At 37.8% G+C, this 17,850-nt stretch overlaps 1 protein-coding gene across 2 annotated transcripts in view; it reads left to right on the top strand.

Moving 5' to 3' along the window:
* The window catches only part of CDK6 (cyclin dependent kinase 6), a 140,811-nt gene that overhangs the window by 108,062 nt on the left and 14,899 nt on the right, over positions 1-17,850 (top strand). For both annotated transcript variants that reach the window (XM_068673955.1, XM_068673956.1), the window contains exons 6-7: positions 12,416-12,466; positions 16,400-16,535. In XM_068673955.1, coding sequence (XP_068530056.1) covers positions 12,416-12,466; positions 16,400-16,535 — 187 coding nt within the window. The remainder of the gene's footprint in view (positions 1-12,415; positions 12,467-16,399; positions 16,536-17,850) is intronic.

The following is a 17,850-nucleotide window of genomic DNA, read 5'->3' as shown; positions in this document are numbered from 1 at the left end:
GCTCTGCTTTCCTTTTATAGATGTCCAGAATGCATTCTGTCCAGAAGCAATTCTAAGACAATCTCTGATGCAGTATTTCTTTTACTCAAATATTCTCCATAGCTTCTCTCATAACGTATCCAGGTTTGTCAGTAACAAGTGCTTTTGGAAGACAGTAATTTGTCAAATGGGAGTTTCATCCAAGGGATTACTTCATATCTACTGATTTATTCTACTGGGCTAGAATAAATTGGCACAAAGATTCAGTTACTATTGATTGTGACTGAGTCTGAATCAGTTACCTGAAGATAAATGACCTATTCAGCTATATCATCCAGAATTTGACCAACTATTGTGAATTATCAGATCATTTTTATTAGATTACGTCCATGAAGCAGGTTTTCTTATTATGTCAGTACAGCATACACACCAGTCTATACAACTGAATGATTTTTTAAAGTGCTCTTCATGTCCAAATAATTGGAGTGTAAGCTTTCAGCATATAAAGAAGTACACATAATGTGAGAGATTTTTCAGTAATGTTGCTATCTGTAACTGTTAAATTAAGCCTAATTGGCAGTGATGAATCATACTCAGCTGCTGTAAGAATGTAGATACTTGGTTACGACTAGATCACATCAAACCATTAGAAATTGTAGAGTATATTTACAAAGTCTGGTCTCTATCCAAGATGCGTATCCTTCACACTGAGGCAAAGAGGAAGGCATGCTTGCTTCTTTTCTGCCTTAGCATCAGTTTTCCTTTTCTGGAAAGTAATTGCAAAAAGAGGTTCATGTTGCTGATTTCCTAGATCTTTTAAGTGTTTGATGATGAGGGCACTTTGCTGGAAAGTGAGAGTGGAGTTTAAAGAGGACCCAGACAATTTAGTAAACTCTGTTTTTGGTAAACTCTCCAGCCACAGCTGTATAAAAAGCAATGTATAAAATGGTTTACCATGGAAGGAGGCTTTTCCTCAGTTATTCACATTCATCAGAAGAGGATTCTGGTTTTTGAATTCTGAGCAAATCCACGCCTCTTCTTAAAGGGTTAAAACTCATGTCTGAGCTTCCATTGCCTTTCTCCAGTGCTCTCAGCAGCTCCCAATATTTTTATAAATTACTTTGCAGAAACAATAGCCAACTCCGTCTGAATCTTGGGGAACTCCTAGCAGAGGACATGAAAGTGGTGAATAACTTGCTGATACGTGTACAAATTACAGCAGGGGTCTCAACAGATGGCCTCAGATTACCATGCACTGTCATGATCCAGTAAATGTAAAGCTCACAGCTTCTCCAGCCTGATTAGGAGAATATATTTTATGGAACAAAGTATTACTTAGAGCAAAATTATACCTACTTTAACTGGCCCTTGAAAATTGTACAAATTCTCCCTGCATGGCTGCTATACATTCTTTCTACCTTTAATGCTTATCTCAAGTTTTTCAGCAGGTGTTTATTAATTCACTGTAAGTCAGCACAGCTGCTAAAAATTAAAGTATTTTTCCACACCATCCTTCTAATCCACTTGCATGTCTTTTGATGCTCAGTCTCTGCAGCTGGAGGAAAAAAATCTGAAGTTGAAATTTCACCTCTGCTCACACAGTAGTTTACTGCTCAGTGCTAAAAGTGTTTTCCCTGCCTTTCTTGTCTGAAGGATTGTAATCCCCTTTCAGAGATTCTTCTGGCCAAGAGTGTTTTATTACACTTGAAGGTGATGAGAGATATGGGGTAGGAGGCAGTCCTTCTGATGTTTCAGGATTATCTGAAAAATTAGAGAGGCTTAGTGCAACAGGTGCCATTAACACCTAATACAGGGGCAACAAAAGTGATCATAGATCAAAACATGTACTCGCTGCCACACAGCAGCGGCTCCAGCCCAGCTGGAGAGAAAGCCCAAGGGTTTGCCTCTTAACTTGTAATGCTTTCCCATAGACAAATTCCCTATTTCTTGGATTTTATTCTGTATTGAGAATTTCATGTTCTCGATTGCATAAAACATTAATGTTTCACTTCAAATATGGAAATCTGATATCTAATGGATCTCTTTCCTGAAGCACCAAAGAGTGCCAATGCTCAGCCTCCGTTACCTCATTGTATCACCTTTGCCATTGTGCTGCTACCAATGACAGTGAAGATTTGGCCTTCTAGGCTTTTTTCCTAGTGCTTTTCTAGTTTACTCTTTCCAGCTCTACAATAAATAAATAAAAATTAGACTAGTAACATAGTCAAATAGATGTACCATTTTATGTGTAACTCGTAACGGTGGAATTAAAGCATCACTTACTGGTGTACGTGATATCACTTATACTGGTGTCCTTTTTCATGATTTTACATTACATATTTAGAGTATACGTTCTTCTATCTACAGGGTGTCCTTTAGTCTATCAAGCTCTTTGCTTAGCATCATTGAGAAAGAAAGAAGAGCCTAGAAAACCTGAGAAGATATACTTGGATGTTAATTTTTTAAGTCTCTTTGGGTAGACTGAATGTGTAATATACCTGTTCCTTTTGCATGAACTTTCTTCTTTGATATAGAAAAATCGGGGGTAGGTATGAGTTGACTTCCCTGTAGGAGCTGACTTTCCTCATGCAACAATTGTGAAATGCTTTTCAGCTGATACAAGAATAACACTGTTAGACACTTGGGTACAAAGAGTTTATTGCATGAGAAATTGACCTAATGGCACAAAATCATTTAGTTTAAAGGTTTACTGGGAAAGCAATCTGATTGAAAATATTTTCAGATTGTGAAAGAGGAATTGTATTTTAATTAGGGCCTCAGACTTGAAAATCTATTACATAACCCCTTGGTTAAAACTAATTCCAGTGTTAGAGGCACTCTCAGAGCAAAGTCAATTTTAAAAGATTTTTTTAGACCAGTGTATACAGTAAATGCTAACTGCCAAGCTTTCCAGAATCATCTGAACATTCACAGAAAACTTGTGAAACTAAAAAAAAAAAAAAATAATAATTCTGCATCTCTGAAAATACTGATTTGAGTGGATTTTCACAATGAAATTTCATGCATGCATAAAGCAATAGATATTTTGTGTAGGAGACTGCTTTTATTTCATTTGCATAATTGATGAAGATGAGGAACAGACTTAAACCCTATTGCTTACCTTGGGGTAGGTCCTTGGCTGTGATACAGATATTTAAAAAATACTTCTTTAAAATACAGCATTAAGGAGCACCTTCACACTCTGACTAAATCGTGTCACTTTGGAATGCCGTCTGCTAGATTTTTAAGTGAGAAATAAATTATGAGCTTAATGAAAGCAGTGGTGGAAAATAGCTCTGGCCTGCTTTGGAGGGAGGATTGAGATCTTCTCAAGGAAAATATGGGTAAATTTATTCACAGGCGTAAACCTCTGGAAGTGAGGGTTGTCTAGAGCTCTGCAAACACATGCTGCCTGTTCACAGCATTCTGCACAGAGATTTGCACTGTTGCTTATGTGAGTGAAGTGGAGAGGAAGGAGCTCTCAGCTCCTATCCATCCATACAGGATAGCCCTTATCTAACCCATGGGTCAACTACTGCCCTCCAACTCTAAAACTCAATTGCACAAGAGCAAAGAGGCACAGCAGTTTTGGAGTGTGCAAGTTTTAAAAGGGGATATGAAATAAGTTCAACAGAGAGAATACAAAAAAACAATGTGTTCATGGGAAGAGCATGACTGGGTTGTATTTTTCATACCTGTTGTTCTTTCTGAAGGCTATAAAAATGCAGAATGGTTGTACAATTAAACTTGAAACAGCTGAGTGACTAGATAGATGTAATTTAACTGTGAATAGATGTAATTAATAGATGTATAGATAGATATTTGTATTGATAGATGTAATTTAACAGTGGTGGGATGAGTGTTTAACACACAAATGGTTAATTCATATTGCTGGTGGAAGTGTCAGTACAAACAAGACAAATGCTTCTTTTTGCACTCTGAGCAAAGACCACACATTTTTTGCCTTTCCCTTTCTCCAAGGCCAATTGTGTGCGTATTTCTAGAGCTTGCATCAAATGTTGGGACAGTTTTCAAAATGCCACTGTTATATCATGTTCACTGAGCTGAGATAACTGCTCAGTTATAAACCCTGATGAAAGAACCTACAAATCTTCTGGAAAAGCAAAATGTCCACAGATAAGAGAGTTGTGGCGTATGTGCTTAGGGAATAAGTGAAGGACATTCAACCTATCAAGGCTCTTCCATTTAAAAAAAAAAAAGGCCGGGGGGAAAAAGAGTGTTACATGAGGAATGCTGAAGCAGTACTGAAGCAGTTCTGCCCAGGAACAAATGGGATCTGCCCATGTTAGATGATACAATGATTTAATAATACCTGTACTCGCCTTTCTTACTTATTTATTGGCATGCTATCTCCTTCTGTTGAAACTCCTTTTTCTAACAAGATGCTGTGAAACCAGAGCATACTTACCCTGATCCTGGGGTCATTGATGTCTGTGGTAAAGCTCCCTTTTAAGCCATCGGCGGGGTACAAGGCCCTCCTTTCTGCTCCAAGGCCAGCTGGGACTTTGTAAGGCAACACTTACACGGAAAGCATCAAGCAAATGTTAAGCCCCCCAGAGTAGGATCTTCCTCTGTCCAGTTCCTAAAGGAGCTTTGAAGGTGCTCATATTTCTCTTATTTAAGCTCTGTATCTTTCTCTTTGCTGTATTTTTAATCAACAACTGAATCTATGCAGCAGGCTGCTTTGGTCATAAAGCTGTACACTGTGGCTCTGTTTGGTTTCCCTCTTACTAATGTTTTCCTTTCAGTTATGCATTCAAAGGGAACGGGTATGTCTGCCTGCAAATTTCTTGTGAATCGAACCCCTTTACAATCCAGGCTCTTACCAGGCTGCCAACCTGTATGTTAGAAATGCTCAGAAAATCCAACATCGTGTAATGCAAACATTTGTAGCAAAGCCATGCAAACTTCTCGTAATGAAAACTCACACCAGGGAATGGTGATCTGGTTAGTAATCTTTAACACAAAAATGCGTTGCCAAAATGATACCAGATCTTTTTTTAGTGTGTTTTCTCTCACTAGCCGCATTATTTTCTATTTTTCCTTTTTACCTCCTTTTGGACACCAATGGCTTTTAGCTTTGGACCTCTACACGGGTGGTGTCCTGGAGGCTCACTGAACTGAGTCTTTTCTGGCTTGTATCTGCAAGTTCAGAAAGCAACTTGCTTTCTCAGCTTCTTAGGAAATAGACTGTATGTGCATTTGAGGGTCAGAATATTGTCTTTATTTTTAGAATTCATTGCTTCATTTTAAATAGGAAAGGGGAGCACATTCAACACACTACAGCACTGGAAGTTTGCAGCACCTTTTCAGAAACTGCCTGTTTTCCTTTTTCTGCCATTGCCTATTGAGTAATACTCAAAAAGTTCAGGAGAAACTTCAGAGAAAATAGTCATTATTGCAGTTCTGTTGATGCCTTAGATGTGATTCTAACAATAGTTTAATACTGATACAGTCCAAATGATCTTAAAGGTGTTATTCATCATTACGGTACTATCCTACTTGAAGAATGATAAATTTCAAGTCAAAAATGTTGGCTATTTTATTGCAAAACTAAACATGTCTGATCCATTTTTTGTCAGATTCTACCTGAACAGTATTTTCTCAGTCCTAATGTGTATCCATGTCATCTTTCTTTTTATATGTAGAAGTTTCTTAAGTTTCAAGTTTTAAGCAATTTGTGATCAAGTTCCACACAAAGTAACTTCTTCCTATGCAGTGTCTGGCACCCACCCACACAGATATATTATTAAAGGGAAAGGAGAGGGAGAAGTACAAAAAATGTTACATTTAAAATGAGAACTCTGAATTGCACAACAGCTGAGGCAAGTCACTTGTGACTGGAAGTGGGTAACTGTTCAGAGCATGCAATGTTGTCAGCTGTGCCCTGTCTTCAGAATAAAGTTTTGTACCATACCATATTCATGAAAACTATTGGAAATGTCATCTTTAAATAGGGATATATGTATTTTCCTTATGTTTTTCCTTTTCATACCTGCAGTACACACTTGTCCAGGGGATCTATCAAAGAGAACCAGTGGTGGGAACAAGAGTGACGAATCAGCTCAGCAATAATCCCTCTGAATAAAGGTTTCCAAAGGCAGTCCAGATCATGTTATTTCTAGTCATCTCATCATTCTAGTTTTAGGTCTTACTTGTTTTTAATTCTAAAAATGAAAAATATTATCTTCATAACAAGTAACTAAGAATCTGACAAAATTGTCAGCTATTCACATTTTGTAATAAAAAGGAAAATGAAAAAGAAGAATAGAAGAAAATGAAAAAGAAAAAAAAACAGAAATAAAGGAAAAAATGAAGAAGCAAAAGAAAAAGGAATAGAAGAAAAATAAAAAAAAAAAATGAAGAAGAAGAAGCAAAAGAAAAAAATAGAAAAGGAAAGAAAAAAAAAATAAAAAACATTTAAATATATCTCTGAGTCACAGACTATGTAGCTTGGCAGGTTTCCCATGGTATGATCCAGGATTCCTTGGCAAATGTTTCTTGGCTTTAGCTTTTTTAGTTTCTTCACCGTCACCTTGTTGCTCTTATTATACACACAGGCATACAAACTCCTAAACTTAATTACTACAACTTGTCCAACTTCAAAAATTCCCTGTGCCACTTTCATGTGCTGCTGCTATAATCTTTCCCCTTGTATTTTTCTTTCCACTATGTCAAATTACAGTGGTCTTTCTTTTACCAGCTTCCACAGCTTGCCTCTCTAATGCCTTCAAAGCAGCAGCTACCTGTTCTGAAATTGCTGCTCTTCTTCCTGGCATTTGTTGCTGCCTTTTCAGCATTACTTGTCCAAAAAACAAGTTATACCTCTCCCATCCATGATGCTCTTCTGATTTTAGGGAGTTCTTTTATGACTTCATTTGGTATATCTGGACTGTTAATATAGAGACTTTTCGCCATGAATATTGTACATTTTCAAGTCAGTAATCAAGAGATTATCCTTCTTCTTTTTCTGTGGTCACAAGGAAGGTGATCGGATTCCCAGCTGCTGTTTTCACCACACTGAGCTAATGGGCTAGCAGACAAAATCCAGATAGGTATTTTGGAAGCTATTTCTTACTTATCTAGTTCTTACATATCTAGCCTTGGAGGCAATTGTATTGGCAAGAGTAGAATTGCCATAATAGTTCTCTAATGTTTTGGTTAGAAAAATAATTTCTTGACTGCTCTTTTCCCCTCCTCAATGCTGTTTTTCTTTACATGAGCTTTCTCCCACATATCCGTTTTATTGTATTTTAATCACTCAGTATCAGAAATTGAAAAACAGTTTCCAATCAGAATTTCACTAATTGATTCAAAATGTCAGCCACTGACAAGAAACCTGCTGAACTATTTTCCTGTGCCTCAATGCATGTATTCTTATAGTTAAATTTTTATATTTTTTGCTTGTGGCTGCACTACAGCGTAGACTAGAGCAGCATTTATCAACACCTTTAGTTCCAATTCCTATGAAAATTCTAACTTTTCTTACACTAAGTTACAGACTGTCTTTGCTTTGTGGACCACAGGCTGAAAGTAAAGCCTAGAAGTAATGTGGTCAGTTTACAGTTAAACCTCATTTATCTCTGGGGTGTCATTGCATTGTCATTGTATACAATACTTTTAGAATTGCTTTGGCATGTTAGCAGAGTTTCACTAGGGAGAAATTTTTTCACAGAGACTTGCTTAGCAAATGTTTATATCTCAGTTTTTACTGAGTAGCACAGACATGAAACACAGTGTCTATAAAATAAAGTACTCAACCTTTCAGGCACCCATCTCCAGTTCAGATAGACGGAATAATCAGTGAAGGTGAAAATCAGCATAAAACAACATGAACTGAGTATATTCATTTGGACAAGAGAAAAGAGCATAAAGTTGGTGAATGGTGAAATCTAATTTGTTCAGCTAAATATAAGTATGAGAGCCTTTCAGCCAAAGGATTAGTGGTGTAAGTCCTTCTAAACTATAAGCAGATGCTAACATGTTGAGGATTTGTGAGGTTTTATATGTACATTGCAACCTTATGTCATGATCCGTTCTTTTATTTATGTGTTATCACAGAATCCCAGAGTAGTTGAGGTTGGAAGGGACCTCTTGGAGGCCATCTGGTCCAAGCCTCTGCTCAAGCAGGGAAACCTAGAGCGGGGTGCCCAGGCCAGTGTCTAGGTGGCTTTTGGAGATCTCCAGTGAGGAATACTCCACAGCCTCTTTGAGCAACCCGTGCCAGGGTTTCATATTCTACACAGTAAAGACGTTCTTCCTGACGTTCAGGGGGAACCTCTTGTGTTTCAGCTTGTGTCCATTGCCTCTTGTCCTGTTGCTGGACACCATGAAAAAACCCTGGCTCTGTCCTCTTTACACCCTACCTTCAGGTATTTGTGTACATTGGTGAGATCCCCCTGAGCCGCCTCTTCTCCAGGCTGAACAGTCCCAGCTCTCCCAGCCTTTCCTCATTAGAGAGGTGCTCCAGCCCCTTCATCATCTTTGTGACCCTCCTCTGGACTCTCTCCAGTACTTCCTTGTCTCTCTTGGACTGTGATATAAAAAGGTAGATTTATCCTCTGAAAACAGTCATAATGCAGACTCATAGCTAATATCAATTTCATTGTGTAGGTGCATGTTCTTTCTATACCTCGGGATCTTGTTCCATTATAGCTCCTAGCTCGCAGAGGTACATGCTCATTTATTTTATCAGGATAGGATAATATGATGTCTCCAACTCATCTTCACATCTCTAGGCTAAGGGCACTCTGGTCCCAGATTAGAAATGAAAAGTTTTTTCCTCCAGTCAGTGGACAGCTTCTTTTGAGAAGCACTGGATAAAGGTCTAGCTCCAAGGAGCTAGAGAAGGACTGGTCAAATAAGACAGACACCTGTAGATGCCCTGAAACATTTCCCTCTCCACTTCTCCTCCCCCTTCCCCACCTCCACCCCCCCACTCCCCCCCCCCCCCCCCCCCCCCCAAAAAAAAAAATCAGAAATCAGCAACCAACAAAAATAAAGTATGGGATCAAGACAGCCTTTGAGTCTTCTTGAGCTAATAGGGAAATTAAATCTGCTTTTTGGTGCAGCATATTTTTTTTCTGTCCCATATTCTTCCTTGTTCAGTTGTGTTTTTTGTAATAGCAATGGTGTTGGAGCCCTGGATTTTGAAGTAAGCAAAGTCAGAGAAGGTTAAGAGGATCAAGGAACCATGCAGAAGCCAAGTGTATTCCCATGTATAACCCTTTCCTCCACTGGAAATGAAAATATCCCTCTTTCCTGAGATGCGCATACACAGACTTTAGGAGTTTGTTGAAGTCAGAGGACAAACACAGCTTCTGTCACAGGAGACAGAGCTAGGTCCATGCCTTTCTCTAGTAATAAAGAAGGAATTCTACAAAATCAATCTTTCAGAGTGTAACCAGTCTTACACAGATTATCATCACAGAGAGGAGAATATATCCCCAAGTAAGGACTTCTGGATTCAGTTTGCATAAATAAACCTCAGGGAGTGAGTGGGTGAGTGAGTCAAGTGAAAGACACCAAGAACAAAGGTGAGATTTTACATTTCTGTGGCTGCTGGGTGTGCTCCCAGTTCAGTGGTACTGGGAGAGCTACCATCCACCTTTAAGAATAGCATTAAAAAATTATCAGCTTGAGGTAGAACTTCCCATACATGGTGTACTGGACTTGCAGTGCTGGCAACTCATTAGTAAAGACTAACTAGCACCAAAATGTGAGATGAGCTCTTCATACAGCTGCTGATTAAGTGGATCTACTTCCCCAATCATCCGTCCAATATTCCAATTGAACTGCCAGCCAAAATTCATGAGGCAAATTTCATTACATTAGTGGTGCCTAGCCTAGAGTTGGCATTCTGCTGTAGTCATGATGGTGGGATGGATAGGAGTCTGAAAGATGAATTAATAATGCTTCATTATGATGAAATATCAAAGTATGTTGGAAGGTCACCTTGTGTTGTATAATTACATATTCAAAAGAATTTAAATTCTTTCTTCAGCCCTCAGTGAATCTGAGACAGCAGCAGCGATGGGAAAAACCTCTCTTAAAAATCCCAAGAATCATACTTGTTTTGGCATGACACTGCCTAAGGTGATTTGCGAACAAAGCTGACTTTGCCAAGCTTTCACATTAACACAAGGTTCAGCATACATTTTAAAACGCTAAATCTGCTTTCCTTTTGCATGGATAGGATTATTTGATTGTGTATTTTTGTTAGTTTAAAGGGCCCCAATATTCTAATGCTACGGCTGAAGTGAATTTCTCAGAGTAATGAAGAATGTATATTCATAATTTTAAGAAGTCATTCAAAAAACTTCTAAGGTTGTCATGTTGTCTGACTTTGGAAGATAAAGATAGTATCTGCTGCCACAAACAATACCTGGATTATAGCTACTGACCATCCTGAAAATCAGGCTCAAAACTGACAGTAGAAGTAGAAGCTTATATCTGAAAAGTTTCTTTTTTTCCTTTTTTTTTTTTTTGGTATAAATCAGTATTGCCACGTACCTTGAAGCTTATAAAGTACAGAAGCCTCTAAATATGAGTTGAAACAGTCTTGTCAAAGAGGCTGCTGTTAGTAAATATCATGAATATCTGAAAAGCAGTGCCAGCCATTATTTATCATTTATTCAGAGTCATAATAAATAAAGCCCTTGAACAGGCTACCGCATTTTAGCCCATCAGTTTAAACTGGTGTCATATGGTTTCAAATTGGTCTTGATGAAATTGTCCTCTCATTGTCCCTGCCCAAAGCAGCTTGCAGCGTAAGTTGATGGGACATGACCTGGATGGCAGGTATGGAGGCAAAATGCATGTTTCGTTCATCAGCATGTATTCCAGTTATTGCTTTGCTCTTTTTCTTGGTGGCACAGATTTCTGCAGGCATTATTATGTCTGAGACCTGTCACTGTTCACTGGGTCTGCTTGGTATATTTGGTGTTGAGCCACAGATGAGCAGTGACATGAAGCTCTACTGTCCGTGTGAGAGTTGCAAGATGTATGACAACCGTTTCTCATAATTAATGTATGGTTAGCAACAGGAGACCAAATCATACAGCTGCTCCTGATGCGGGCAATGAGAGAGAAAGGACCATATCTGAGTACTTCTTGTTGTCCCAGTGTAGATGGGAGAGGTCTTCTCTTGTAAAGTGTAAGATCTCTGGTTATCGCAGCCTTTAAGGACCTTTATCAGAAAGAAGAAAAGGAGTTTGCAGAGAGAGGCAGGAGAATTAACCTTTCTTCAGAATCAAAGCCTGAGAGTGAAAACATGGGCATGTGCAATGTCTGTCAAGTCCTCCTGCCTCCATTGACTAGTTTGGGAAACTGTAACCATAATCTACAGCTTGCACTGTACTCCAAAAGAGAGGTGTAGCCTGACTACTAGTTGACCCAAGTTAATATTTCAGTTTGCAGCATGTCTGGATTGCATTTCTTGGAGTAATCTACCGTGTATGACCACATCTTGTTGAATGAAAATGGTACGCAGCATCAGGGGCCTGTTCTTCACAGGTGTCCTTAGTCTTGACTGGATCCTTAATCAGCCACCAGTAATCTGCTGGAATCTCTTGGGAGGTTAGACATAAAATTGCACTGTTCATCACACCTTACTGTACTCCAGGCAAAGAAAGCAATATAGCCATGTAGCCATACAAATCTGAATTTCATATTTTAGGCATTATGGGGTGATTGTATTTTGTAAAGATATTTTAAGTTGCACTTTGAGAAGAAGACGTGTACCGCTCTCTGAAAGCATTTTTAGTCACTGTGTTTTCTGAACGCTTTTGGAGATTCCACCTATTAATTTGTGTCTTTCCTGAATATATCTTTATTTATGCAGCAGAAGTATTCCTCTCCTTCAAGGTAAATTCTGTATTGTTTCACACTCCATTCTTTACAGACCTTCATAATTGCATTGTCATTTATTTGACCCTTTAAACTTAGGAGTACGTATCTGATATACTATGAATTTAATTTTGAATTTATACCATAATAATACATCTTTATTATATTTTAATGAATTGCATGACATTCACTCCGTTTTTGTCTCTTGAAACAGCTATTTAAGTATGTTCTTTATAATCAAAAATATTTTGTTAATGATATAATTCCAAGGATAATATTAGCTGAGAGAAACTTATTTCATTCACATTAAAGGACACAAATTCTCAAAAGTAGCATATTCAAGAATATGTTTCATCTGCCCTGTTGTGTTTTTTTTTTTTTAATCAATTTTAGTAGGAACGTGAAAGGTACACTTACAGACTGGATAAAGCATGAAGGCAAAAGAAGTGAGGTCTCAGAAAAATACCATATTTTCACCCTACATTGGCAGCTGTCAATGGCAAATATAAGTTTAGATTAATTAAAGCAAGTCATATCCTAAAAATATTTCTTTTTTTTTTTTTTTCAGACCACTCTTCCGTGGAAATTCAGATGTTGATCAGCTAGGAAAAATCTTTGAGTAAGTAATATCTAGTTGCATTATGTCAGTATCTGCTTAATATTGAAACATTGTGAGGTTTTTGACATGTTTTTAATGCAATAATGTGTCTAGAACAAAGTATTCCTAGAACATATTTCCTATTGCTACCCTATGCAACCTGATATTTCCGTGCATTCTGTGTTAGAGTGGGAGGAGGAAGCAACAATATGGAATATAGTTCTGCAGAACTAACAGCCATCATCAGGAAGTTATGAGAAACTTCTGTTTGGGGCTTTTTAAATCTCTTAAACATATTGTGTGTATACTATTCATGGATTTTCCCAAAGTTAGATTCAGAAGATTCTCTTCACTTGTAAAAAAAAAAAAAAAAAAAAAATGCAGAATTTTCATTTTTCAGTAATTTCTTTGTAGATTTCAGAAAATAACATTAGAATCCTTTATGACTATAATTAAACTGAAATGCTGAAGGTGTTTACCAACAGTTTCTTCGTGGAAAAGCCTTCTGTGCATAAGAAATAAGAAAGTAGCTATTAAAAATATTGCACAGCCTGTTAAAATGTGTAACAGTCCAGATAACTGTGAAAGCAGAAGGAATATCAGCATACAATATGTTTGGTTGGAATTAACTAATTGGTTTTATTTTAAAACCATTTTAAAATTCTAGGAGTTTGTGTTTTTCTTCTTCAGATAAATAGGATATGTTGAGGAGGTGGAGAGGCTATGAAATCTCTGATGCTTAAGAGAGATTAACTCTCTTCAAAATTATGTTCTTATTAAAAAATAAAATAAAATAAAATGACTGGTATTACCAGTATGATAATTAAGTAGGAATATACCTTTCTTTTTCTCATAAAAGCTCTTCAGAGCAAGGAATGGCTCTGAATTTATAAGAACTGTGTAAATTTAAGATCCAATGTACACGGCACATCATTAGGAAACCAGACCCATCTACAGCTGGTCCCATGCTACAGAAGGAGTGCTCATTTACCTACCTCTGTCTTCCCTTTTATATGGGGAGGCTGCAGGAATCTAGGGATCTGCATGAAAGCAGAAACGGAGAGAGAGAAGGCTGAAACATTACTCTTTCAAACTTATTTCAGAGACAAGATAGTAAAATTTCTAGGGAAAAGAGCTTAATTGGAATAAATAATGAATTTCTTTGTTTAGCCATGTTTCCAGTTCACAAATCATAACAGATTTGTTTCTAAGGATTTTCATTATTTAATATGAGGTTCCTAAATTGCAGGTCTTGATTTCACACAGTTGACTTCCTTTTCCTGCATACCATACCAGTGTATGTGACTCACTTGCGTGGTTAATTTGTCATGCGCTGAATAGCTCTTCCTGCACAATCCAGAAAAATCAGTCCTTAAAGTTTACTTTTTCTTCTTCTGCCAAAGCTACTCTTTTAGTCTTACAAAATTCTGCTTTATTAAACAAAGACAGTTTGGATACATGCAACATATTTTTAATAATAATAACAATAATAATAAAGACATAGCCGTGGTTTATTTAAAGGATTTTTATTTGTTTATTACATTAAAGGAGAAAAATCCAAATTAATAGGGATAGGATTAAATGGGGTTGATAGCAGCAACCTCCGATGGGATCTTTTCATCCCTAGGGGGCGAGATTACCTGTGCAGAAAAGAATTCAACAAGAAAAGAAAATGCCGTGCTAATTTTAGAATAAATTCCTTATTACACGTTTACTTAAAGAGAAAGTTTGCTTTTGTTTCTTTTTGTGCAGTTCTCCATAAATAGTTCAAAAGTCTCTTGCTTGGGTTTGGGGGTGAGGGGGGGGTATGCTAAATAGTGTTTATTTTGTGTTTTCACAGCTGGAGAACCCCCTACAGTTAGGCATAGTTCTTCTTGTAGGAGGATTGTTTCTTTCTACAGTAGTGAGTCATTCTCCAGACTAATTTGGACAGAAAGTAGTTTCAGGATTTTCATGCATGCTGGACTGATGTATTCTTTCAGATAATCGGGCTGTGGTCTACCTTTGTTTTACATGTGCGTTCTGATCTGCGTCAGGTAAAATTCCACTGCGTTTGAGGGTAAATCCCTAGGAGGTGGCCCAAAACAATTTCCTGCTTTTCCAGGACACCGTCAGCGTGTGGGATGTCCTCACAGATTTCAGGGTAAATGCCGCAATGGTGTGAGCAGACTTGTCTCTCATTGTGATCAATGGGAGTGGAAAGTACTCAGCATTTCTCAAGACCAGGCCTGAACCTTTGGCAGGAGGTGAAACTCATCCAAGATACTCCCAAACTTAGTCACTGAAATGGTAGTGCTACCAGACCAGAGTGAGGGCATCTACTCAGACATTCATTATTAAGAGTTTTGAATACTACGTGAGTGTGTAACTAAAAATATCTTTCCTTTCCACTCTTGGTCTTCTCCACCCTACCTGCCTGACAGGCTGCCTCCTCGTTTCTTTTTGTTACTTTTGCCTGTGCTTATTCTGCCCTCTTCACGCTCTCTCATGCAAACATTAAAAAAATGGGACTAACCAAACACTTTTGAATGGCAGGCTAAATGTCACGGTTATTTAAAATATTTAACTCCCCCATCCTCTTATGGTGCTATTTGTGTTACATTTAATACAGGTTCAGATCCTTGAACAGCTAATCACATAGCTTTAACCACTGTGGCAAAGAGCATTGCCCCATACTCCTGACATACCTGTGGTTATAAAAAATAATAATAATTTAATTTTTCGTACAGTTTTAACTCATCTTTTCCCAAGAGTTGTGATGTTTTCTGATGTAGTAAAGCGAAATTGTCCTGAGATTTTAATTGCTTTGCCCTTCTAGTCATGCTGAGTTGATTGTTTTTTGTTTTTTTTAGCTGAGCCAAATTACAATCTAAAACCTATGTAGACAGAGGTGTAATTCTACCAAATTCAGTGAGGTAACATACGACTTACATCAAAGTTTTTGACCCTAGGCTTCACCCAGTCTTACCAGCCTCAGTAAGAAGAAAGGTCAATGCTGCTCCCTAGTGGCATTGGGCTTAGTGCAGACCCAAGTATTTATGGTTCCTTCTCCTCTTACCCTGTCAGCATTTCAACTAAAAATCTCAACTTTACAGGCTGTAAAGATTGATTTTCCATAAAATCTGACAAGTACTGTGTGGTCTTTTCTATAATTTCCATCAGAAATTGGCATTTCACCACTACAAACATTAAAATCAAACTAAAACATGAAATGTATGTGACATGATCCAACATTAGAGGTTTACCTACTATTTCATTTATTTGGGTTTTGCAATCTTAGCATACTTATTTAATGAGTTTAAATACCTTCTATAGTTTAAAGTAATAAAGACAGAAATTATAAAAATAAATTCAAATATTTTATTAAAGGGTAAAAAACAACTAAAATACAATGGAAAGTAAAGATATAAAGAACTAGAGTCCTGTGCCACTTCTGAACTGAGACTTTAAAACCTGTATTGTGAAGCAAATAAATTGTTTAACTTTAGGCAACAATTCCTGCACATAGCTTTGAAGCATTATGAAACATCCCTTTTATTGCCTTACCCTCATCTTGACCCATACTCTTCTCTCAATCCCTATTCTTGTGAATAAAGGTCCTTGCATGCAATTCCCCTTTGAAACTTACTGCTTTTAATCATCCTGGAGTGACATATGTTGCACCATCCAGTCAAGAGCTGAGCAAATTTCTTCCAAAGCACTCAGTCTTTTTTCAACAAAAAGACTCATAAAATTGAGACCTAGGCCAGAAAACTGTGCTGGCCACAGAATGATTTCTACATTGAAGGCCTACACTCATCACCCTCTATTCACAGTGATCAGTGCCTTACTGTACAACTAATCTCATTTAAACCAAAAGACTTACTCATAAAGTAAACTGCTACTCGGTATATTCAATACAAAGGGAAGACTGTGTAAATGTCCAGAGCTGACATTATGTTTTGCCTTTCACAGTGTAATTGGACTCCCAGAAGAAGAGGACTGGCCTAATGATGTTGCCCTTCCAAGAAATGCTTTCACTTCCAGACCTGCACAACCTATTGAAAAATTTGTACCAGATATTGATGAACTGGGCAAAGACTTGCTTCTCGTGAGTTTCCGTTTGTTGTTCTCCAAACCACATGATTGATAGCCACATGCCAAGAAACATTTATATTTCCATTTAATGAGCTTATTAAAGAAAAACTCAAAACCAAGTAGGCAAATTCATGTAAATCTATGAAACATCAGTACAAAGACACCACCTTTGACTCATGAGGTGTCAAAAGTAGGAATAGTTGGAGGCTAGGAAACTGTCAGGCATGTACATGTTCTGCATGTCTTTATACCATATGCTTTGATCCTCCTTGCTGACTGCTCTTGTGTCACTGATTCAGCCACTCTTGTGGTATAAGCCTGAGCTGAGTACAGAAACTGATCTACCATTTTTCATAGTATAGTGGGCCGAGTGCAAAGCAGAAAATAGGCTGTAGAAGCAGATTACATCTGCATGCCTTCTACTGAATGCTGGAAACTTCCAATTTGGAATTCACCAATTAATCATTGCCTCTTAAACATGGCAGGATTGAAAAGAAGCAAACAAATTGTGCTGGTAAAGCTGGTAAGATTGAATTTAATTAAATTATTTTCAATATTTCTACAGATATTTTAGAATCCTTGAATCTCAAGTTCAGTCTTGGAATTGAATATTGAGAATGGTCTTGCCTCAGAGTTTGCCTTTTGCTGTGCTTGTTGAAATCTAGCTATATTTGCTCTCTGGAAGCCTTTGAAAGAACTTGGTTCACTTGAGCTCAGTAGAGTGGGGTCAGTGCAAATCTTGAAAGATTTCCTGCATCCCTTCAAGCCGTTCCTAGCTCCAGCCAAATTATCTCTATATAACAGCAGGTCATTCTCCACTGTCCTTATAACTGCAGATGTGATAAAGTGGACTGCATCTGGACACTTGAAATGATGGGAGAAATGCATCTTTTGTGCTTGCAGGCAGCTTGGGAATGGAAGCTAGACATGGGAAAATAACAAGATTTTGAGAACAACAAGGACTAAAGCATGTCAATGAGCTCAGTGAGTGTGAGACATTGATGGGAGGGAAGAAGAAAAAAATACCTGTGCCTAGATGGTGAGGTGGGAAGTTGTTACTGTTAGACAAAAAGATGAGAAGTGGAATTTCTGAGCTGGCTGGACAAAGGCAGGGATACGGATCTTGAAAAACAGCAAGCAAAGTAGAGCTAGGAAGAAAAGGGAGAATTCCCAGTGGGATGATATGAAAGCTTTTATGAGGGAACCTCAGAATGGAAGTCTACCATCACCTGAACATAAACAGTGGAATTAGAATGAAAAGCAGGGAACAAAAATGTATCTGCAACAAGCAAGCAGGGTTTGGAACAAGGCAGAAAACATTTAACTTA

Source organism: Anas acuta, chromosome 2, assembly GCF_963932015.1.
Source record: "Anas acuta chromosome 2, bAnaAcu1.1, whole genome shotgun sequence".
Lineage (NCBI taxonomy): Eukaryota > Metazoa > Chordata > Aves > Anseriformes > Anatidae > Anas > Anas acuta.
The sequence above is the reverse complement of the archived record's forward strand: the minus strand, read 5'-3'. Positions and strand labels throughout refer to the sequence as shown.